The 24,256-nt window shown below is 42.3% G+C and overlaps 1 protein-coding gene across 1 annotated transcript; it reads left to right on the top strand.

Annotated features, from left to right (window-relative positions):
* The first annotated feature begins 999 nt into the window (after nucleotides 1-999).
* Nucleotides 1,000-21,159, top strand: LOC145623997 (uncharacterized). The gene is made up of 7 exons (XM_081676920.1): nucleotides 1,000-1,331; nucleotides 1,474-1,544; nucleotides 16,698-16,806; nucleotides 17,204-17,286; nucleotides 18,493-18,651; nucleotides 19,904-20,005; nucleotides 20,677-21,159. Exons 1-7 carry the CDS (start codon nucleotides 1,259-1,261, stop codon nucleotides 20,827-20,829), a joined length of 750 nt encoding a protein of 249 aa, XP_081533046.1. The 5' UTR covers nucleotides 1,000-1,258; the 3' UTR covers nucleotides 20,830-21,159.
* The last annotated feature ends 3,097 nt before the right edge of the window (nucleotides 21,160-24,256 follow it).

Below are 24,256 nucleotides of genomic sequence, written 5' to 3'. Positions count from 1 at the left end.
TGAGGATCAGGAGCTTGAAAAGAAGATTGCAAATTAACTATAGGAGGGGATTTTCTAATGGGAGACAAAAGTTGATCGTCGATAGTTGGATCATTAGTTTGTAGAATGGTAATGGTAGCATTATCCTTACATTGAAATTCCAGAGAAGAGGATGAGGGATAGTGGTATAGGGGTTATTTCCAAAATCATCACCAGGAATAGGAAGAACTCCACTCTCTGGTAATTTGGAGCCAATAGAGTGACTGGAAGACGGAAATCTCGTGACACGATTTGACATAGGTGGATTGAGAGCAAGGGATTGATGATATTAGGTAATTAAAAATTGGGTATGAAAAAAGGGTAGAGGATGACGATAAGAACAAATACATATCTAAGATATATAAATTACTCAATAAACAGAGAAACCCAGAAGACACGAGTCAATAAAATAAATAGTGTATACATGGAAATAGATCTCCAATTGACACGGATAAAACTATATGACTCCTCCCATAAAAAATTATGAAAGCTTGACACATAGCTTATTAATTAATAGGCGGTAATTAAATATCAGAGTGGTAATTAGAAACCAAAATAAACTTAGAAGAGGGTATAGATAACTTACTAGAAATTCAGCAGAGATGTGTCGGTAGGATTGAGGTTGAACGTGCCATATATAGTTTTGATGCTATTGGAATAAGAAGATGCAAGTTGATGAAGGGGAAAAGAAAAAAAAAAAAATAATAAGCAAATTGATTTGATGAATTGAAGTTTGGCAAGTAGCAATGTCAGTGGAGTAGAATTGATGAATAGAAAAGGGCGGCGTTTGTGACCGGAGAACCTTTCTCCCATACTTTATCTCTCTAGAGTTTTCTAAGCTACTCCATAGTTTGTAGCTCTTAACCTTTGACAAATTTTCCTTAAATTATAACCGCTATTTTTTTTTTTTTTTTATGTAAAAATTAATAGTAAGTCAAAATTGACATTGTTTGACAAAGAACAAATGGTAGAGAGGTGGGAAAAGTAAAACCAAAGTATATTCTTATACATCAATATTCGACTTCAACTTTCGTGTAACACAGAAAAGCATATTCTAACATCTACCATTCTCAATTTCTACCTCATAAATTTCTGCTTGTCGTGCAATTTTTTCTTCACACCTCTATTTCTTCATTCATCTTCAGCTACCATATTTTCCCCCTTTCTCAAAATTCACGAACCCTAATTTACGACATACTAAAATCAGGGACAAGTTCTTCTCAATTTCTTCGTTTTAATCATGGCTACCTCTGACATTTTCCAGAAAGACAAAGATTTGCTTCTTTATACCTCCATTTTCGGAGATGATGAAGGTTTGAAACCCATTTCCAGGATTTTTTTTTCATAATTTTTACCCTTAATTATTATCTGTTATTCGCAGATTTTACTTGCCGAAGATTAATTTTGTGATGATTTTGTATTCATTTTTTTTAATTTTTTTTGTTGTTGTTGCAGGAGATACAGTAAAATCTCGGGGCGCTTTGATTGAGAAGAAGATCGAAATGCTCGAGGGCTTAGCTTCCAATGTAAATTTCCTTTCGTTTTCCGTACTATGATTTTCTGATTATTCATGAGTTGCATTTTATGCGAGTTAAAATGTCAAATGTTACTGTTGTTTTTCACTTAAATATTTTCTGTTGATATGGAAGCCGAAGCCTGTCATTACGTTTTCCATGATAGCTATTTTATGTATTCTGCGTATAGAAAGCCGCAAAGGGATGAGGTAAACGGGTTGGGTTCCCGTTCTTGATGGTTGTATAATTAGCTCATTACTAATATCTCTGATACTCTGATGGTTGTGTGTGTTTCGGGTGAAAACAATGGGACCTTGCCGAAGGTCCAATGAAGGGATGAAGACTAGGCTCGGTCCAAGTGATGTTGGGCCGAGGGTTTCTTGCACAGCAAACACACGTAAACTAGCCTCGGGGGTGTTGCCGAGGAAGGCCCCTCCGATGCTAAAGTCAGTATAATGTGTAGAGAGAGAAAGCTATGCAAGAGAATTAATTGCTTGAGACTTTGTGTGTCTGTACAAATGTGATATTGATGGCTTTTATACCTTTGCATATATGGGAGAAGTGGGCCTTGGCCCAATTGACTTGCCTTGTGGACTGATCTTGACTTTAGCACAATTGGAGAGTTGAACCTTGACCTTGGGCTTTTAATTGGATCATTTAATGACTAGGCCCAATTGGACTAAATTGGACCCAAACAACTTGCCCCCCAGACCTGATTTGGAAGGATGACGGGTCGGGTTTGAATCCAATAAAAATGGAGGGAAGTAAATGATTTAATTAAATCAAAAGATTTAAATTTTAAACAGTCATTAACTAAATAACTGTAATTAGGATGATTAATGGGAAGTTGAGTGGATAGTGGGCGGTTAATCAAGAGAGAGAGAGAGAGTTTAACGGTTACTTAGGGAGACTTTTAAGAGGAATTAAGCATTCTGACCTTCGAATTTCTCATTTTCTGGAAACATAAGACATTTTCGCCATTTCTTTCCTCATTTCTTCACCGATCCCATCTCGAATCCTTTCAAGAGACCGTTGCTTCCACTTCGAAATTCCACTGTACACCCGAAATCAAAGCTCGACGCTTGAACTCGCTGCTCCGACTCACTGAATCGGCGAGTTTTTATTCTCATAAAGGTAATTTTCCTCGATTTTTCCTTGATTCTCTTAGTTTTTTCAAAGAACTCCTCTTTTCCCAACTTCCTTTCTCGCGGATTTGTCCATGGCTCGTTTAAGAGGTCGCCGGACTGGGAGACGAGGTCCGGTCCGGGATCCCCGGGACCGCGCCGACGTATGGAATGGAGAACGCGTCGAGGAAGACCCGGAAAGGGGGATTCCGGCGGTCCCCCTGAACGCAGCTGCTCCTCAGCAAGGGGCCGAGGCTGGACCTGCCCCTCAGCAGGGTGCCGAGGCTGGGGCTGCTGAACATGGGGAAGATTTGCCTCCTGTTCTATGGGATTTGCTACCTGGGCATGCCGATGCCGAATGGCAGGATGCCGAAGCCCAGATAGCTATGACTGACAATACCCCTTATTACTGGTGGGTTAGGCATGCCGAAGCTTATCGGTTTGCCGAACAGATCGAACTTCACTACGACATTTTCGAAGAAGACGGGTATTGGTGCCGAATGCCCTCGCCTACTGACAGAATTCCCCGCCCTCCCCCTGGGTATGTGGGAGTATACACTCGGCAGTTGCAGTACGGGCTTCGGTTCCCTTTGGATCCCTTCATCAGGGATATTCTAATAAAGTATAGGATTTCCTATGCCAATTAACGCCTCTCAGCATTCGGCGGGTGATGACTTATCTCTGGGTGTGCCGGTTTTTTGCCGTTGAGCCGAATTTGCACTGCTTCCGAAGGATGCATCAGCTAGTGCAGAACACCCAGAGCGTGTACGGCCAGCACGGGTCTTCAGGCTGGTGGCGAATAGAGAGCCGCCCTCAATATTTAACTATGTGGCTAAATGACTCTTCGGATAAGGACTGGAGAGGTCAGTGGATCTGGGTGAGGGCCCCTGCCGATCCGGAGCACCCCTACTTTTTCGGGGTCCCTCGCTATCTCTCCAGGCCCGATTCGATCATGCAAGATTTGGGTCCCGAAGACCTTAATGCCGCCAGCCATCCAAGCTATCAGCAGATGAGTTTCTTTGGGAAGCAAAGAAATCCTGGGGGAACCGGCCGACTGAAGTCCCTCCCGACCCGATGGCTTCCCGATAACCATTACGTCTTCCAAGAGAAGATGCTTGCAGTTGTCGGCCTCAGCCGAAAGTATAGAAACGGTAAGTACCTTCGGCTGGGGCCGGGGACTTTATTTTGTTTTTGTTTTATTTGTTTTGTCTGTTTTGGGGCTAACCTTCGACTTCTCCTTTCAGAGTTGAGTGAGGCTACCTCTGGCATTGACTACGGTCGGCTGGGAGTGAACGCTGAAAGGGTCATCCTAGACCGAGCTCCAGCTATCACTGCTCCGAAGGATCGTCCTCTGCACCTACACTCGACGGGCCTTCAGATCGAAGCTGTTGCAGATTACTGAGGCAGAAGCCTTGGTGGGAAAAGCGGGATCCCTTAAGGCCTTTGCTCGCCGAGGAAATACTCGCCGCTCAGGCTGCCGAAGAGGTGACTAGGGCCATCAACTCCCTAGAGAGTGGTGAGGGGACTTCTAGAGCTGCCGAGGCCCAGCCGAAGACATTGGTAAGTCTTTCAGCGCTTTGCTTTCCTTTCTTTTTTTTTTTTTTTACTTACTGATCCCTTCTTGCTCCCCCACTTCTGCAGTCTGAAGAAGAGAGCAGAAGGAGAGAAGGAAAGAGTCCGGCATCGTCAGACGACCTTTCAGAGTTAGAAACTTCAGACTCTGACGATATGGACGATCAACCTCTGGAACAGAGGAAGAGGAGAAGGACGGGCCCAGCTGTTATGGGTCCGGGAGAGTTTACGCTGGGGCCGAGGCTTGGCGTAGTAATAAGGGAACCGGCTGCTAGACTGGCAGGGTTCCGAGAAGTACAGGGGGTCTTCCGCCCCCGGTTCAGCCACCACCGTCGATCCCGTCGCCGCCGAAGACTCCCCCTCCAGCTGCTGACATGGAGGTGGACCAGCGGACTCCTGATCCGAAGGCGGGGGTTCCTGAAGGGGTTTTCAACAGGGGGAGCGCTGCTGAGCTCCCTGAAATTGAGATTGCCGAAGTAGCCGAAGAGGCGGCTACTGCTGAAGCCGGGGCCCCTAGGGGCTTCACTGAAGAGATCCAGCGGGAGGTTGACGCCTGGATTAGTCAACCTCTCGGCGGGGCTGAAGGGGTCCAGGCCAGAGGAGACCAGACTGAAGGAGGGGAAACGACTGAGCCCGAGAAAGCTGATGAAGTTCCGTCAACTTCGTTCCCTTCTTTCAAATCCTTCCAATCTGGGGACATGGGGTTCTCAGCCAAGAAGTGCTCTATCCCTGCTGGCGTTAGGGCCGAGATTTGGGGTAAGCACAAGAAAAGCGCTGAGGCTTATTTCGGCGGGTGCTCCGACTTATCTGAAATGGAGCAGGTCCGAGAATGGTCTGTTCGGGCCACTGGAGTAGCCGAACCCGGTCCCTCAGTACCAGATCCTGCCCGAGATAACCAGAGGCTGCTGATGCAGGTATGCAACTTGCAATTAAATTCTGCACTTTCAGCGTCCCCAACTTATTCCATGTCACTTTTATTTGACTTAGATTTAATTTTGGTGTTGTAGGTTGTCTACAACCACACCATGACCTGTGAGATGATTGACACGCTCCAGGAAAGGGTGGACATTGCTGAAAAGAGGCAAAGCTTGCTCAGCTGAAGCAAGAGAAAGCCGAGCACAGGGCTCAAGTTGTGGTTGACTCCTTCAACACCTTCTGCGCTGAAATTGAGCGGGACATCCTGCCTCAAATAGATGAAGGTGAGGCCCTGCTCAACGCCTTCGGCGCGGTTGATGTTCCCAGCCTCAAGGCCAAGATCCAGCAAAAAATTGACACTGAGGTCAGATCTCAAGTGCTGGCCCGAGATGAGATATCCCGGCAAAAGATCAAGATCTTGGAGGGTAACGTCAAACAGCACCTTGAAGCCTGCCAAGTGAGGGAGAAGGAGCTGGTCGAGGCTGGGATTCAGCTGGAGTCTCAGCGGCAAAGCATCACCGGTCTGGAGGTTCAGCTCAAGAGCCAGGAAGAGCGCTTTTCCCAGGCCCAAGCCTGAGGAGACTGAGCAGCGGCTTGCTGATGCCGAGGCCCAGTTGGAGAGGCAACGAGAGTCTTCCCAGAAAGCCATGGAGGAAGTGCAGAAGAAGCTGGCCGATGCCGAGGCCCAGCTAGCCCTCAGGGTTTACACCCAGGAGGAGTACTCGACTGCCTACCTCAACGGTTATGGGGTAGCTCGGAGACTGGCTCTTCATGCTGCGCCTGGCTTGGATTGGTATCAGTGTGAAGTCTGGGCTGAGGACCCCGCGGATCCTCATATGCAGCAAGCCAGTGAGGCTGAAGTTGACTTGTTGGCTCGCCTCCAGGCCGAGGATGCTGAGATGAGGGCGGCTGAAAGAAGCTGAGATGAAGGAAGCTGAAGTCCAGGCTTCAGTTCGACCTGCTTCTTCAGCTGGGCTGATGCCGCGCTGGATTCCACCCCCATAGGGATGCCAGACCCTCCAGCTGAAGCCTAGGGACTCGGGCAGTCGTCTTCAGAATCTTGCGGATCAACGTGCTCTTAAAATGAAAGATGCCGCTTTCTGACTGTTTTTTGCCTTTGTTTTTGCTTCAGCTTGCCTCAGTGTACAAACTATTTCTTTTTGCCTTGTACGCATTTCGGCAGCTGTTATTTTCCGCTTGTGGGCGGCTGCCGATGCTTTATTATGTTCTTTGAACCTTTGAACTTGCAGCTCACTTTCTGAGCATTATTCTCCTTAGTCTGATGCTTTTTTTTCAATTGCTTTGTCTTATTTTGAATGCTTTACTGTTTCTGAACTTTGAGAAATTTCGCAAAAATTTGCTAAGTACAAAGCTTTCAGCTTGAAGAATTCTGCTGAAGATAAATTTGCACTGATAGTGCCTCTTGCCCCCCCCAGAGAAGACTCAAGTCTTTGGATTGCTGAGTTGGGTTTTGTTTCTTTAACTTTCAGATGAAGCTGAATAAAAAATTTCTAACAGTTGCTGTTATCCTTGATTTTCTGTCTATCCTTAAAAATGGATATCTGAAACACAAGGCCAACTGAAGGCGATGTTTCAGATAATGGCTTTCTGGGATACAAGGCTCAGTTAAGGCAATATCCCAGACTTGTCCATGGACTCATGCCTTTGGAGAACAAGTCTTACTGAAGTTTGACTTCAGCTGAAAGACCAGAGTTCTTTAAAAAGACGAGTTTGTCAGCAATCTGAAACCCAGTTACCCAAAGGCGAAGGTTTCAGACGAGGCTGAATAAAAACCCTTAAAGAGTAGATAGAATAAAGAAAACTTGAAAGAATAAAAAGTTGCAAATAATTATAGAAATGGTGGCTCTGAGGCCTTTCATTACTAATTCAAAATGTACTTACAAAGATTGTTCTGCCCCGAAGGGTTTACACATGATATTTCTTAAGTACATCAGCATTCCAGTGATTTTTCAGCTCAGTTCCATCTAACTGACGAAGTCGGTATGTCCCTGGCTGAAGCTCATCATAGATTTCATAGGGTTCCTCCCATGCAACTGAGAGTTTCCCATGGATTCGGCCTTTCTAAACTGCAGCAGCATTCCGAAGGACAAGGTCTCCAATTTTGAGAGGCCTTGCATGGACCTTTCGGTTGTAAAATTTGCTGATTCTCTGCTTATAAGCAGCCATTCTGTCTCCGGCCGAGTCTCTTACTTCATCGAGGAAATCGAGAGATTCCTTCATAAGTTCCTCATTCTCAGCCGAGAAGTGGTGCACTCGTAAACTTTCAAAGCCGATTTCCACTGGAAGAACGGCTTCGGCACCATACACCAGCTCAAAAGGTGAATAGCCCGTTGCCTCTTTTTCAGTCGTCCGAAGCGACTAGAGGGTTCCTGGGAGTTCCTCTATCCACTTGGACTTTTGATCTTCAACCCTTTTCTTCAAAGTATTGAGGATTTGTTTATTTGCAGCTTCGGCTTGGCCGTTACTTTGTGGATGACACACTGCTGAATATGCCAATTTGATGCCAAATTGATCTGTGTACCGCCTCAGCGGCAGATTATCAAATTGCCTCCCATGATCGAAGACAAAGATCTTCGGAATACCGAAGCGGGTAATAATGTCTGCCAGATAAATTTCCTGACAGTTTGTTCTGTGATATTCGAAGCTGCTTCAGCCTCAATCCATTTGCTGAAATAGTCGATGCTGACTATTAACCATCTTTTTTGGTAAGGCGCATCTGGAAAGGGTCCCAAAATATCCAGCCCCCATTGGGCAAATGGGAGTGGATTAAGGATCGGCTGAAGGTCTCTAGCTGGCTGATGGATGATTGGTGCAAATTTTTGGCATTTTTCACATTTTCGGACCAGCTCCTTAGCATCTGAGATCATGGTGGGCCAGTAATATCCGGCCCTCAATGCCTTGTGGGCTAAGGTCCTTCCCCCAATGTGGTTCCCACAGATGCCGAGGTGAATCTCCCGAAGGATGTAATCTGCATCTGTTGGTCCCACGCATTTCAGCAATGGGGCTGAGAAGGACTTTTTCAGAAGCTCCCCTCCGAAGACGATGAACCTTGAGCTGGTTCTCTTCAGTTTGGAGGCCAAAATTCTATCTTCGGGAATTTCTCCCCGAAGCTTGAAATCTAGGATGAGATCCATCCAGCTGGGCTCTGGGTTAGCGCAACACACTTCAGGTGCTTCGTCGACACTTCTTTCTCGGCGCACTTCCACATATACAGATCTGTTCAGCTCAGTGAGAGTTGAACTGGCAAGTTTGGAGAGTGCGTCGGCTTGAGCATTCTGACCCCTTGGGATCAGCTGAACTTCAAAAGTTCTCAGCTTTGCAATGACTGATTTGATCTTGGCAAGATAGGCTACCATGGAGGGCTCTTTGGCCTCGTAGCTGCCACCGATCTGATATGCAACTAGCTGAGAGTCTGTTTTCAGGCAGACATGTTCGGCTTCTAGAGAGATGCACAATTCTAGGCCAGCGACTGCTGCCTCATATTCAGCTTCGTTGTTCGAAGCCTTAAAAGAAAATTTTAGTGCATACTCAAAGAATTTGCCTTCGGGAGAGGTTATCACTACCCCTGCCCTCGAACCATTTACGGTGGAGGATCCATCCGTAAACACGGTCCAGATTTTCTTTTCATCGTCTAGCGTCTCTTGGTACGAGCATTCGGCCAAGAAGTCCGCTAGAGCTTGAGCCTTGATGGCTGCTCTCGGGTGGTAGCTGATGCTGAAATCGGTGAGCTCGAAAGCCCACTTGGCCAGCCTACCAGATTTTTCAACTTTGCCGAGAACTTTTTCCAGCGGCTGATCAGTTAAGACCACTATCTGATGGCAATCAAAATAGGGCCTCAGCTTCCGAGCAGCTACCACTACTGCAAAGGCGACTTTCTCGAGTAGAGGGTAGCGAGTCTCAGCATCCGTCAGACGAAGTAGATCGGTTACTGAATTTTATTTTCTTCCCTCAGCAGCACTGCACTGATGGTGGCTGGGCTAACAGCCACGTAATGATACAAAGATTCTCCCTCTGCTGGGCTAGCCAGTGTTGGGAGTTGAGCCAGATGCTCCCGAAGCTGCTTGAAGGCTTCTTTTTGTTCTTCTTCCCAAACGAGCTCTTTTGTTTTTGGGAGTTTCAGGGCTTTGAAGAAAGGTAACCCCTTGTCCGAAGCTCTGGAAATGAACCTCGAGAGGGCTGCCATTCTTCCGGTGAGCCGCTGAACATCCCGCTTTGTTTTCGGCTCAGGAAGATTGAGCGCTGCTTTGACTTTGGAGGGATTGGCATCAATCCCCCTCTTGCTGACCATGAACCCAAGGAATTTCCCTGACTTCACGCCGAAGACACACTTCTTCGGATTCAGCTTCATTTGATGTTTTCTTAAGGTGGCGAAGGTTTTAGCCAGGTCCTTAACATGGTCTTCAGATTTTTTGCTTTTGACGATTGAATCGTCAACATAAACTTCCATGTTTCGGCCCTTTTGATCGGCAAAAACTTGATCCACCATCCTTTGATAAGTTGCCCCCGCATTTTTCAATCCGAAGGGCATCATTTTATAATTGTACACCCCGGCGTTCGTGACGAACGCCGTCTTTGCTCGGTCGTCGGGGTGCATGAAGATCTGATGATACCCCGAGAATGCGTCCATGAAACTAAGCAAGGCATGGCCACTTGTCGAGTCAACTAGCTGATCGATCCTCGGCAAGGGATAGAAATCCTTCGGACAAGCCTTATTTAGGTCCGTGAAGTCAACGCACATTCTCCAGGTACCATTGGCCTTCTGAACCATCACCACATTTGCCAGCCATTCTGGATATTGACAAGGCTCGATGAAGCCTGCATCTAGCAACTTTTTGACCTCGGCTGCGATGTCTCGGTTCTTACTTGCGGAGTAATTCCGCTTCTTTTGCTTAACTGCCGACACGTTGGGTCGACGTTAAGCTTATGGGAGATGAGGTCTGGACTTATCCCAGGCATATCAGCTGCCGAGAAGGCAAACACATCTCTGTTGTCCCGAAAGAGTTGAATAAGTTCACAACGGGTGCTCGGATCAAGGTCCATCCCGATTGTTACACATTTCTCAGCATCTCCTTCGGTCAACTCAACCGTTTCAGTCTGCTGGTCCAGGTCCATTGCTGATGGGCTGGACTCTTCACAATCTGGCCTGCTGTCTATGTCAGCAAGCATCCCAGACTTTTTCTTCTTCGGCTGGCTCTCTGAGTCTTTCGGCTCAGATGAAGAGCTAGCCTTTCCTTTTTCTGGCCCTTTCTCTTTGGGCACAGAACCTTGGGCCGAAGCACTTAGACCCTTCGATTTTTTTGTGCTCGGCTCTCTTTCTTTTTCTTTCTCCTCCTCATCCTCATCGTCGTCGTCAGGGCGACTAGTGGATGGCTTGAGGTAGTTGCACCTTTCGGGCCTATTTTTGGCTGCCCTGGACCCTTTCGGGGAAGCCGGCGTCTGAAACATATATCATCAGCTGATGATAAGTTGAGACGACCCCTTGGTTCTCGTGAATTATAGGTCTCCCCAAAATCACGTTGTACACTGAAGGAGCGTCGATGACCAAAAATTCAGTCATGACGTTCCTAGTTGCTTCATCGCAGCCGATGGTGACAGGAAGCAGAACCTTCCCATCAGGATAAGTTGAAGCCCCATTGAATCCGGATACTGGGTAGGATATCGGCGTGAGGTGCTTGGGCTTCAGCTTGATTTGATTATAGGCCTTTCGGAACAAAATATTTGCTCCGCTACCACCGTCAATTAAAACTTTGCTGACGTCGTGGTTGGCCACCGTGGCGATGATCACCAACGGGTCCTCGTGAGGGTACGTCACCCCCCGGCAGTCAGCGGATGTGAACGTCATGTTCGGCACCGGTGACTGGGGCGGCTGAATGTCAGTATGGTTCACCTGATGGGTCAGAGCCCTGAGGTGACGCTTGTGCTCCCTCCGAGAGCACGCTCCTCCCGAAATAACATGAATTGGAGGGAATTTTCCTTCCACGGTTTTGCTGTTCTTTCGGGGGGAAGTCAATTTCTTGCCGAGAGTCCTTTTCGGACTTCTCAGCCTCTTTTTTCTCGCGGTGATCCGCGATATATTTTTTCAAGTACCCCTACCGGACCATATCCTCGATTTGGTCCTTCAGCTGGATATACTCCTCAGTGTTGTGTCCCGGTGATTCATGGAACTCACACCACTGATTTTTATTTTTCCGCTGATACCACTCTGGGAGTGGTCTCGGCTTTCTGTAACTTTGCTCCTCTTTCGTCACGCTGTATATCTTAGCGCGCGGAAGAGAGAGCGGAGTGTAGGATTCGTATCTGCCCGCAAAAGGAGCAGATTTTTCCTTCTTCGACTCGTTGGCCGAAGATTGTTCCGAAGCCTTTGCCTTTCCCTTTGCCTTCTGGCCTTGGCCTTCAGACGAGGGTGTTTGTTTTTGTTTCCCTCCCCTAGGTTGAGGTTGGGTTTTTGTTTTGTTCCACTCTTCAGCTCGGATGAACTTATCCGAAGCATTCAGTGCCTCCTCCAAGGTCCTGGGTGAATTCATGACCATGAAGTCGGAGAACGGCCCAGTTCTGAGACCGTGCTGAAGAGCGAAAACTGCCAGCCCTTGGTCCAGCTGAGAAATGCTGGACGACTCGTTGCTGAAGCGAGTCAGATAGTCTCGGAGGCTTTCAGCCTCCCCTTGCTGCAGACCCATGAGTTCTGCAGTAGTCTTCTCCCGGTGATTTGCCGTGGAAAACTTGCTCTTAAACTTGGAGGACAGATCGTCCCACCCGGTGATTGAGCCTTCTTTCACTCCCTTGGAGATCCATGCTTGCGCGACCCCCTTGAGAGTGGTTGGAAAATATTTGCACCAAGTCGCTTCGGACCTGGGGCAAAGATGCATATGAGCCTCGTACGAGGCGATGTGGTCCTTCGGATCCGAAGTCCCATCATATGTGATGTGCGACGGTATTTTAACCGTAGGCACATGCTCTTCCAGAATCCATTGCTCGAATGGGGAACTGGTGGGTAGCATAACGGCCTTGCCTTTGTTCCTGGCCGAAGGGACCGCGCTCCGCCCTCTTAGAGAGGTAAGAGTGGTTTTCGTCTCTGCCTGGGAAGTTTGGGCCTCGGCTATAGGGAACGAGAGGCGGCTATGCACACTCGGCTCCCTGCCGCCGAGTCGGTCGAGTACGCTTCGGCGAACAGTCTCAGGTCGCTCTCGGTGGGCAGATTCCGGCCGAGAGGCTGAGCTGCTGCTCTTGTGCGTTTCTGGCCGAGAGGTTGAGGATCCTTTGAAAAATTGAGGATTCTTTTTCCTCTCTCTTTCAGTTCTCCAAGTATCCTCTTCCCACTCTTCCAGCTCCCGGAAGGAGGGAGGCTTCCCCCCCTCATGGTCTAGCTTCCTCCGCTGGTGCTTGGTATGCGGAGGAGTTTGATCACGAGGTGGAGTTCTGTTTTGTGCCCTCATTGCCTCCATGAGCACCGCCAGCGCTCTCGCCACTTCTTCCGAGCTGGGTCCCGTCAAAGGGGTCCTCGGCTGAGTGTGAGAGTGAGAGCGGATGGTCAAAGGTTGGCTTTGGGGCACCGAATGAGTCCTATGATCGGACTGACTTCTGTTAGACCGAGGGGGACTTGGTCTATGATGAGAGTTGTGAATTACGGGAGAAAGGGAATCTTCCCGGTACGATCCTCCTCCCGAACTAGCACCCTTAGAAGAGTTCCGGTCCGGCGAAGGTGATGGCGTAGGAGTCCTAGGCTTTTCGCCCGCTCCTTGACTTAGTCTTTTGTTCTTGCGATTCTTAGCCATTGCTACTAAGATGATTGCAAGATGATTTTGATTGGCTTAAAGATTTTTTTTGAAAGTCTTCCCCACAGACGGCGCCAAATTGTTTCGGGTGAAAACAATGGGACCTTGCCGAAGGTCCAATGAAGGGATGAAGACTAAGCTCGGTCCAAGTGATGTTGGGCCGAGGGTTTCCTGCACAGCAAACACACGTAAACTAGCCTCGGGGGTGTTGCCGAGGAAGGCCCCTCCGATGCTAAAGTCAGTACAATGTGTAGAGAGAGAAAGCTATGCAAGAGAATTAATTGCTTGAGGCTTTGTGTGTCTGTACAAATGTGATATTGATGGCTTTTATACCTTTGCATATATGGGAGAAGTGGGCCTTGGCCCAATTGACTTGCCTTGTGGACTGATCTTGACTTTAGCACAATTGGAGAGTTGAACCTTGACCTTGGGCTTTTAATTGGATCATTTAATGACTAGGCCCAATTGGACTAAATTGGACCCAAACAGTGTGTATCCTAAAGTAATCTATCATCTTCCCAGTTGTTCTTCAATAGTTTTATTCCGTATTTTGTGGTCAAACTTCATTCTAACAAGTGTTTATCTTTACTATTTTTCGTATCAAAAAAGGATTATCTAAATTTTCTTTCCGTTCTTCTATCTTCATGGGGTGGGAATCTAGATTTCATAAACTTTTGTTCTTGATTTTCATCTGTAAATGCAGACAGGCTGCATGTGCTGTAGCTAAAATTTTTTTGATGACATACTTATGCCATAAATGAAGGTTCTTGGGCGATTGATAAGGGCCTAGATGCCCTTAGGTCCCCAAATTACTCCATCCCATGTCTTGTGAATGTTGTTGATAAGAGGTGTAGCTATAATTGTTTGTGTTCTTTTGCCCCATGAATTTATCGCTCTTGTTTGGTGATTATTATTCAGCAGTTGCTAATGTTGACGGTGGAAGTTGTGTAGTGAATTTTCATTAAGAAATGATTGTCGTTATCTATTAAAAGATTGATAAATTAACGTAAATATTGTGGAGTAAATGACTACTTTGTTTGTTAATGATTAGTTTGTGTTAGTTTATGTAATACTTTCTCAGTTTTTAATTAGTTATTAGTTGCACATTTCATTTAGGCATGTTTGCCAAAATGCCAACGCATACTTTCATATATAAATATCTTTATTTGCGTATTAGCAAAAATATAAAATATTGATATTCGGAAACTAGACGTTGAGACGAAGCTAACAAGACCCTACATGACTTTTTTTTATCTAGCACTAAGTCACAAAACAAAGTTAAAGTAGGTTATGTGAATAGTGCAAAACGTGTCATCTAAAAAAACGGAGGTAGTACCTTTTTTTTTAATTAAATGAAAAAAATAGCCAAGTATCATTTAGTACTAAAGTTCAGTCGGGTGTGCTCAAGTGATAAAGCATTCATTGTACATCATCATGTTTCTTTTTAGTTGCATCAGTTTCCTAAAACGAAAGTTTCAAATTAGTTGTATCACCTATCTTTGTAGTCAATAAACTCTATCTATCTCTCTCCTATCACATGAGTCCATTTATTATTCCCTAGGAATCTGCAATTTGTAAAGTGATGCAACTAAAAAAAAAAAAATATAGGAAGTACTCGTTAAAATATAAAAATTCAAATAAATCAACAACAATCCATCAATATATCTTATATGCACAATATGAAAACAAGAGTTGCACAATATCAATTGAAGCATAAACAACCAACATTAGATCGTTTTTCTAAATGAAACTATACCACTGTTAATAATACTCCCAGCATAAGGATTAGACAAATCGCCCCATTCACTTGGTAGAAGGATCTACCAAATTCTAAAAGGATTAGTCCATGGTAAATACCACCAACATCCTCTGTATCATGACTTAAACACTTCAACTTGTCCACCTCTTCCTTTGTAGTAGGATAAACACTAGCATGATCTGCACATATGAAGATATAATTGAAACTAAATCGCTAGGGTTATCACCCATAGACAAAGAGGAGGGTTTGGGGTAAATCTCTACGATGGTGTATCTAAAATAAGAGTTCTAAATTGGTATTTCTTTTGCCTTTGGTCAAAGGTATACCTTACAGGTAGAGTTTAGGGAGTCTAGCTGTATTGAATCGGGATTTTGATGTAGACTGAGAATGATAGGATTATGATTTATGCTTCATGGCTTGTGGGAAAGATTAAGACTTTCGGACTTTGGTATTTCATCTAGGAAAGACTTCGAAGGGGGAAAGGATCGATTGGGTCATGCAACAATATAGATTGGATGATAAAATGCTTGCTGATAAAGGCGTGCTTTAAGAATTTTTTGAAAGGAGTGATTTAGGCCGAAGAGTGGAGAAGGCTATGGGTTTCGTTCTGCGTAAGAAGAGTGGTATAGGGTGTGCTAAATAGAGATTTCAGACTTGTGTAGCATGATATGGGTAGCAACACAAAGACATTATCTGTGGAGAAGAGCACTTGGCGTACCTATGTACAAAGTTATGACTGAAACTAAACCGTCGGAACTATCATCAACACAAGTATAACCTGTATTATGCTACACAAGTCCATAATCTATATCTGGCACGCGCTATCTCCTTCATTTTCCACGAAATGAGCCCCGTAGTTTCTCCATTCTTCGGCCTAATTCACTATTTCAAAGAATCCTAAGGCTTGCCTTTATCAGCAAGTAGTTTATCATCCCATTTATATTTGTACATGACCTATTTAGTCCTCTCCCTCTTCTGAGCCTTTTGCTGTGGCTTCTCCAAGTAATATCGCCGCCTTTATGGCTACTCCATACGATAAAATTGCTTCCATGGGTACTCCATATTGCAATGTTTGTTTGGATGTGCCAAATGATGTTTCTATATATGAGATGTGCCAAATGATGACAGGGTTATGTAGGAATTGCTAGTGCCTTTCCTTCTATTGAGGATGAGGTATACTGTATACAAGCTGTTAAATTGTCGATTTACAGATAATGCGTAGGGTGTTGGTGATATTTGTAAAGTCTGAGCCTGTAGAGGATTTGTCCGATCCTTTTACCCAATATATTGACTGGGGCAATTTGTCTTAGTTCTGTTTAGGAAATAAACATTTTGTATATTGGGGGCAATTATTTAAACAAATGGTGTACTTGCCAACACTAGAAATTAGTTGCCCCACTTATTCAAATACCCACAAGATACTTTACAATCTTGAAAATGAAATTTTATGAATTACCATAGTCTCAATTACTTTGACTAGGGTTTTGACTCATAATAGATTAATAGTATCTGAATTGGGTGGTTGGGCTATGCATTTACTATATTCATCCTTTTATCAATCCTTATCTAATTGGTTACCTTAATTTTTTATGTATTTATTTTATATAGGCATATGTATATTGTCTGGTACATGATGTATGCCCCTATAATTTCTTTCCAATGTACTGAATATCAAATTACAAAGTAAAAGGAGAGGTATAGATTAAGAGCTGAGGAAGAGGGATTATGATCTTGGTGGAAGAATCATGTGAGATGTGTCTTTTATTGGTTTGTACTTCATAAGGATTATGGTCTTCAGTATGTTGTAGTCTCGAATAGCATATTGCTTTTTCTTAACTTTTAAGATGTTTTAGTTGAACATAGTTACTAAACTTATCGAATGTACCGTGTTACTGTCACACCTAGGCCATTTAAGTGCCCCTTTGTATGGACTATATGCTTAGTGCTATCATTCTGAATTCTCTTATTGCCCTCTCGGTTTTTCCTTTCAAATATGATGCAGGTTGGCAATCGACGGTCACGAAGATTATTGAATGACCGACTTCTAATGGAGCTTGTCCCTCGTCTCAATGCTGAAGAAATTAGGGGATTATTTGCTCCACCACCCTGGGGTAAGTGGCTTCATATTGAGAAATTTGTTTTAATATAGGCAGTTTCACCCAGTGCCCTTGGTATTTAGTAAAATTCATTAGGGTACCCTTGACAAATTTGTAATTCACAAACTACCTCTAAAGCCCTCGAGGTATTCTAGGATTCCATTTTGAGACAAATCCTAAAAATTGTTTACTTTATGTGGTTGTGTGAAGTCTGGTTACTCTTTAATAACTACAAATTTCTGCCAAAGAACTTCATTAGGGTGTTTTAACTCATAATATTGTGGTTATTTATGGTTTTTGATATTATGTAACACTTGTATCATTGTATGTAAACATTTGTAGATCGGCTTTAAAGTAACATTTCTCCCATTGATGGTTTTATTTCTTGTTATTGATGTAAAGTTTGTTTCAGGTGAGGAGGTTCCATTATCATCATTTTGCATGGCAAATGTGGGGGATTGGGACAAAGTTAGGAACACAGACATGGATAAAGAGGTCATTTGCTTTCTTTCTCATCACCACCCTTTCTCGCTTCTTTTATAAAAAAGCATCTAAGGTAATTAGATTGTGCCTTAACATTGAAGTTTCAGAAAATTTGAGGATCCTTTTGTGTCATTATGAATATTCTGGTTTGGTATCCAGATATTGACAGTAGTATGTGATTACTTGCATCAATTGCCCATTATATTGTTAATCTTGTGAGTCCTCGTAATTATGAATTATCAGGATTAGATTTCTCAAAAAAGCATTGTTCGCAAAAATATTTCGTTTCCTAAACGAGAAAACCTGGAAACTCAAAAGCAGAACTGAACTAGTTTTAACAAGACAATGTTTTGAAACTTATTGTTATCAACCAACGTTGTATTCATGAAAATGAAGATTATAATTGATAATAGCATGGACTGGAGCATCACTTCATTTAATTTTTTTTTTTTTCTTTATTGTGCCATGGGCATTTAATGCCTACTATAATAGCATATTAGCATATATATATTGCTAACACTAAGTTTTGCTTTGTGGATCATTGAGAACTTGTGAACGATTAAATATTCTGTTAGGCATTCTTAGACATGTTCCCCGCTTATTTTATTATTCTTGTTTAAACTTGAAGTATTTATTCCCTGTAAGATTTTTTGGGTTACAAAAGTTGATTTTTCTTCCAGGTTTAATGCAATTTTTTAGAGAAAAAGTTGAATTGTATCTATATATATTATATATTACTGAATATTAGTACAAAATATTTTGAATTGATTAGCAAATTTTGAAACAATGTATAGTTTTTTTTTTGTAAAAAGTAAGCTATTATTTTCCAAATAATTGGCAAGGGGACAGGCTAGTTTTAGTAGGCAAAAATTATCAACTTATGGGGAAATGCCCTCTTTCCTGTGGAATGGTCTCCTAAGGGAAGACACTGTTGCCCAAGACCAAAGCAAGATATAATGAAGTCATTGAATATTGCGAAATCTCTGTGATGCATTCTCAATATCACAAGCTTTTAAATTTGGAGGATCAGTTACACTTAGAAGTCAGTAATAGTCATTGTTTCAGCCAATTTGCATATGAAATTAGAACTGATGCAAGTGATTTGTACTGTGGGTAAATGCTAAATTATTGTTTATATCATTTTTGAGCAGCACTTGTTTCCAAACTTTGCAACCTCAAATAAATTTAGCAATTTCAACAACTTTTTTTGCTTTATAGGCTAACTTGTTGAAGGCCATAAGACCAATTTCTCAGAAGCGTAACAGCCCCATCGACGCTGATAAAATGGCAGTCATGAATGCATGGCATAGAATTGATTGTCGAACTAGGGAAGCTTTTCGGCGTAGCTACCTACCAGAACTCGTTGAGGGCTATGAGGTAGCTGTGTATGCCATACAATTTTATTTATTTATTTATTTATTTTTAATTTATTTTTAATTTTTATTTTATTATTATTGTTTTTATTTTAATTTTAATTTTTATTTTTTTTTAATTTTTTTTTTTTATGTTTCTCCAGGGAAGTTTTGTGCTTATGTATTCCCCATATGTTTATGGTTTAGCCCATTCATTGATGAGATTAAAGCTTGAAGTTCGTTTTAACTACATAACCTACCCTATGAATAAAAATTGAGTGGTTAAGTGCAGTTAGGCTAACTTTCAAATTGAGTTCACTCAATTTTTTTATAATTAGCTATCTAGTGTCTTTTTCTATTATTTTTTTTCTGCCGATGTGCTTTGGTGGAGGCTCTCCTCACTTCCTAAGCATATGGGCCCCTTATATTTTGCTGCACCCCGTTGTTCCTGATGTGATTAGGCCTGTGACATGGCATGCCTTTTAAACCTAAGGTTGCCTTAGGAACATGATATTACATGTAAAAGTGTCTGATTAGCAATGAACCGATTCTGCTTTGTTCTTTTTGCTCAAGTGTTCTATCATTTTTGGTGCATATTTTTAGAGTGTGGTAGGTGAACATTTTTGTAGCATCTTAATCGACATAGAATCTGATCCATTATATCTGCTTCTACTTTATGGATCATACTGATTATGATAATTCGTATAAGTCAAATTCTGAGATTTTCTCTTTTGGGTATATGTTCTGAGGGAGCCTGTTAATCATAAGTTATATGCTTTGGGAAGTAAACTCTGTGAGGCCATCAAGAACATTATACCTCTGGTTTTGTTTATGTTTCTTTATGGCAGGGTAATTACTGATAAAATCCTTATATTGGCGAAATTAACCAAGTGCGGTCAATTTTTTTTCTTCTTTTTTGTTTTGTTTTATTTTATTTTATTTTATATTAATTTATTTTATTTTATATGACTTTATTTTATTTTTTTATTTATTGAATTTTGATTATCCTTATTCCTAATTGGAAGATTTAGAACTTCTATATTGATTCCATATCGGCTTATAGTTGTTTCTGAATCTTGGTATAGCAGTAAAATTCTGTGCTTGTTATAGTTCCTTCATCTTGCAGCTTACCTAAATTTAAATTACAAAGCCATGAGCATTTTATTTGAACATTTGTTATTGTTGCTATGCTTCCCCAACCTTTTGCAGCCCCCACATAAGTCCATTCGTGCTCCTTGTCTTGCAAATTTCTGATGCTATCATCTCTTCCCTTGCAGAATCGCATACGCTCATTTATTGGGAATGACAATGGTTCAGAAGATCTGTTGCTTCAAGTCCAAGATCCGTTCCACAGGTTGTTGCTTCATGGTGTGTGTGAGGTAATAGCTTCCCTCTTCTTTTCCGGCAGTTTGGAGCTTGTTTGTAGTACATCTTGGGTTTCTAAAAGGTATAGAGGTAAGCAGGAGTTGGGAAGTGAGGATGATATTTTTATTATTTGTAAACTGGATTAGGGTTGTATAGTTTTTGTGGGCAAACTAAAAATATGATCTTAATTTGAGGGACATATAAATTCTGAGATATAACTGATATATGCAAGTCATGAAGTAAATGAGAATGTGCACAATCACTGAAGGTTTGTTTAAGTGATGAGAGATCCACTTGGTGAATTGAAAGTCCCAAAGTTCTCATCCCACCACAGGCTCATGTGGGTAGCTTGCCTCTCCGTCCCTCCTTACAAATTGAGCTTACTCATGACATGCTTAAATACCTGAGGTAGGTATACAGAGGCCCAGACCCCATCAAAAATTGGCAGCTAAATTGTACTTTTATAGTTTTATTGAACAGAAGAGGGAAAAGTGGGATTTTCTGTTTGGCACCACCATGTTTTTGAACGTTTATCTTGGGTAGACCAAAGAGATTTCAGATACCTAGTAAATGTCGAGTAGCTTCTGTATTCCCTTGTGCCTCTTCCTTTTTCTGTCAGATGCTAATATTAAGCTTTTCAGTAAAATAGTAGTAACCTCGCTGTTGTAATTTTGTCGTGGAACAGTTCTATGATTTGATATCAGTTACAGAGACACAAAGTAGAGGCTCAAAAGCGGTGAAGACCACAAAGATAAAGAAGAAAAAATCAGGTTCATTGGAGATACCTAGCCTTACACTGTCCCATTTCCTGAAAATGTCCAAAGAAGGGATTTGGTGACCCTGTGGGAGGCGAAATTTGTTGTAAGTTGCAGAACTGGTTGCAATTTCTGGATATGTGAACTCTGTTGCTTAGTCGGAAACTCTCTTATATTTCTGACTGTCAATTTATTTCAAGGATGTTAGGGAATGGCTGTATGTGTAAATAAGTGTCAATTTATTTTCAGTCATTAATAATTTACTTTTAAAAAATAACATCTTTAGTGGTTAAGAGTTTTAAGACTTGTAAACATCAAGCCACAAGATCATAATTTGTACAAAGCGTGTTCTAATTTTTTATTGTATGTGATTGACAAGAAATAAAACTCCTAAAGGGGAAGTTGCTGTGTTACACCAAGACTTGTTTTTGCACTAACATCCAAAATTTGACACTCCTTCCGTCTCATAATATTAGTCCCATAGAAAAAAAAATATTTGTAATAGAGTAATATACACAACAAGGTACTGAACTTTGCTATTTGTATCAGACAAGGTACTTAACTTCTAATTGTATCAGGTAAGGTACTCTCAGGCAAGGTACTAAACTTTGAACCTTCTGTAACCGGTTTCAGCATAGAAAAAAAAAAAGGAAAGTATAATATTCTGACAGAATTTAATGAAGGTACTGAACTTTGGCAATTTTTCAAAAAATAAGTAGCCGTTACAATTTACACAAAAACTTGAGATTCTATAAATATTTGGCTCCATTTTTTGCAATTCCACAGCATCAGAATCACATCATCTGCATTGAAAAAAAAAATTCACAAAATTATTAAGTTGAAATTTTATTTTGCAATACAAATTTAAGGGATGTCTAGGAGCAGTTATGGGGTGAGTGCTGGTTCAAAGAGATGCAACTGTGGACTGTTAGTGTCCAAAAGCAGGGCATGGACAAAAGGATAATCCTGGTAGGAGGTTCCTTGCTTGCCCTGATTATGATGCAGACACAGGAAGAAGGGGCTGCAAGTACTTCAATTGGGTGGATCAGGAGGATCCAACCACTTGGCAAACAGAGGTAATTCAAGGGTTAATGCAAGAGAAATAGGAGTTGAATTCTGAATTGTTAAGTATGAGGAAGGAACTAAGGCAATGTAAGCAGCATGTTAGGAAATTAGAGAGTGATTACCTGCTGATGAAGATGAGAAGGGCTGCTAGACTTAACCTAGGGGTTAACTGTGATTTATGGAAAGTGGTTGTTCTGTTATTTGTAGGGCTTTGTTGGTATATGTTTAGGATGTAATGTATTGCCAATAATAATAATATATGTAGATCAGGTTTACCTTACTGCTTCCCTTTTCTCTTAGATCTTGCTAGGTCATGTAATCAAATTATGTAATGACTTGCTTGATTAATGAATGAAAATGATATTGAAGTACTCAAATGAATTTGTATTTGCATAACTTCTAATACCCGCAGTGCTTGACTAGAAATTACAGATGATTGGCTCTGTTGGCTTGACAGTGGGTAGTCTTGACTGAAAGAGTACACAGTCTGATCTCCCTCATAGTCACTGTAAAATGCTCTCTGCACTTGTTGCCTTGGTGGAGCAGCTTGTGCAGAAGGTGGAGGGTGTGCTTGAAAATTTGCAGGCTGTAAAAATAGTAGTGTTAATGACCTATTATCAACAAATAGAACAATTTACAAATTAATAAAGTAGTGAACTTACAGTAGCAACTCTTTGATATCCATTGGGGTAAGTGTAGACCCCAACCCCTCTCCTGTGCATTGGAACAGTAGGAGTTGTAGATGCTTCCTTTTCTGATGCACTTGGTTGGTTATTTGTGTTCTGTTGCCTTTCTTGACCAGAGTTTTTGCAACCTCTTTTGTTATGGCCTGTGACACCACACAAGCTGCATTTCAGGGCTGTTCCAATCTTTCTCAACCTGCCAGTTGCTGTTACTTCTCCCACCTGATACCTCCTGTTTTTCTTGGGTCTTCCTTGAATTTTCTTTAATTTTGGTGCAATGACAACACCATCAGCTTCAGGCCACTCTTGGGGCCCATATAAAAGCTCTAGAAGGTAGTCATAGGCCTTGAGATAAGTCTGCTTTGTGAAGTACTCATTCACATAATGCTCAGGCTCATCCACTTTGTTCCACACAACAACCACAGCATGTTTGCAAGGAATTCCACTTATTTGCCAAGCATTGCAACTGCATGTTCTAAGTTGACCACAAATTTGTCTTGGGTAGCACCCTGCCTCACCCCATAACAGAAACCCCCATCCCAAAAAGCATTCCACCCCCTTGCCCATATCTTATTTCTCTCGAGAGTCTTTTGGATCCTAGGGCATAACAGTATGTCTTTGTTGCCTATTTCATCTCTTTTTTTGTGAAGCCTCTCCATTAATCCCTCTCTAATATCTTCTAACATAATGATAATGGGCTTATGCCTTGAGGTGAGAATGTAGGCATTGAATACTTCACTCATGTTGTTGTCCACACTATGACAACAGGACATAGGGGTGTAGAATGCCCTACACCACTTCTTGTAATTTCTGTTCAGCAAATCCTCTGCAGTATCTTCTGATATTGCTCTCATCTGATCAATGTTTGCTTTAAAATCATTTTTTGTGTTGCTCTTTGCAATTATCCAGAATTGCTTCCTATATTCAAGCCCTCCTCCAAATACAGTCCTGAAATTGCAGTATACATGTCTGGCACACACTCATGTCTCAGCCTCTGGGAACACAGCTGCAACAGCTGCTAATAAGCCTTTTTGCTGGTCTGACATGAAAGTGTATCCAGCCCCTTGTTGTGTCCCTAAGTCATCTACAAGTAGGGAAAGAAACCAGGTCCAAGTATCTGTTTTTTCAACCTCTACAACTGCCCATGCAATAGGGAACATTTGATTGTTCCCATCCCTTCCCACTGCAACAAGTAATTGACCACCAAAAGACCCATTTAGGAAGCAGCCATCAAGAGAAATAAATGGCCTACAACCTGAAAGGAAACCCTTCCATAGAGCCTCAAAACAGATGTACATTCTCTCAAACACATGATCATTCAACTGCAATTTGACAGTGTTCCCACTGTTACACCTCCTTATTTCTGCAGCATACCTAGGCAGGAGAGAGTACTGCTCTTCATACTCTCCTACAATATTAGCCTGCCCCTTTTTCCTTGCCCTATATGCCATTAGTCTGCTCACTTTCAGTCATTTCTCTAACCAAAGTGTCTGAATTATGTCATGGACTTTCATGTAAGGGTTAACTCTAAACCTATTTGCAAAATATTCTGCAATCCACTTTGAATTCATTCTCTTTATCTGCATAGACCTCCCAAGGATGCCCATATCTTCCAAGGACAACCCTTTGCAAAATGTTTGCATTTAGCCCCTACCCTATTTGGATCATTCCTATAAAAATGTAAATTCCTTCCACACTCTATTGTGTATTGTGCTAAAGCTTTCCTGAAGTTCACATCATTTTCAAATTTCTGTCCTATAAA

The sequence above is a fragment of the Chenopodium album genome, chromosome 3 (assembly GCF_948465745.1).
Source record: "Chenopodium album chromosome 3, dcCheAlbu1.1, whole genome shotgun sequence".
In the NCBI taxonomy this organism is placed as follows: Eukaryota; Viridiplantae; Streptophyta; class Magnoliopsida; order Caryophyllales; family Amaranthaceae; genus Chenopodium; species Chenopodium album.
This window is presented reverse-complemented; position numbering and strand designations above follow the sequence as displayed.

Coding starts and splice junctions, on each gene's coding strand:
- LOC145623997 (XM_081676920.1), top strand. CDS start 1,259: ATGGCTACCTCTGACATTTTCCAGAAAGACAAAGATTTGCTTCTTTAT. Junction 1,545..16,697: donor TCGAGGGCTTAGCTTCCAAT/GTAAATTTCCTT, acceptor AATATGATGCAG/GTTGGCAATCGACGGTCACG. Junction 17,287..18,492: donor ACACAGACATGGATAAAGAG/GTCATTTGCTTT, acceptor TTTGCTTTATAG/GCTAACTTGTTGAAGGCCAT.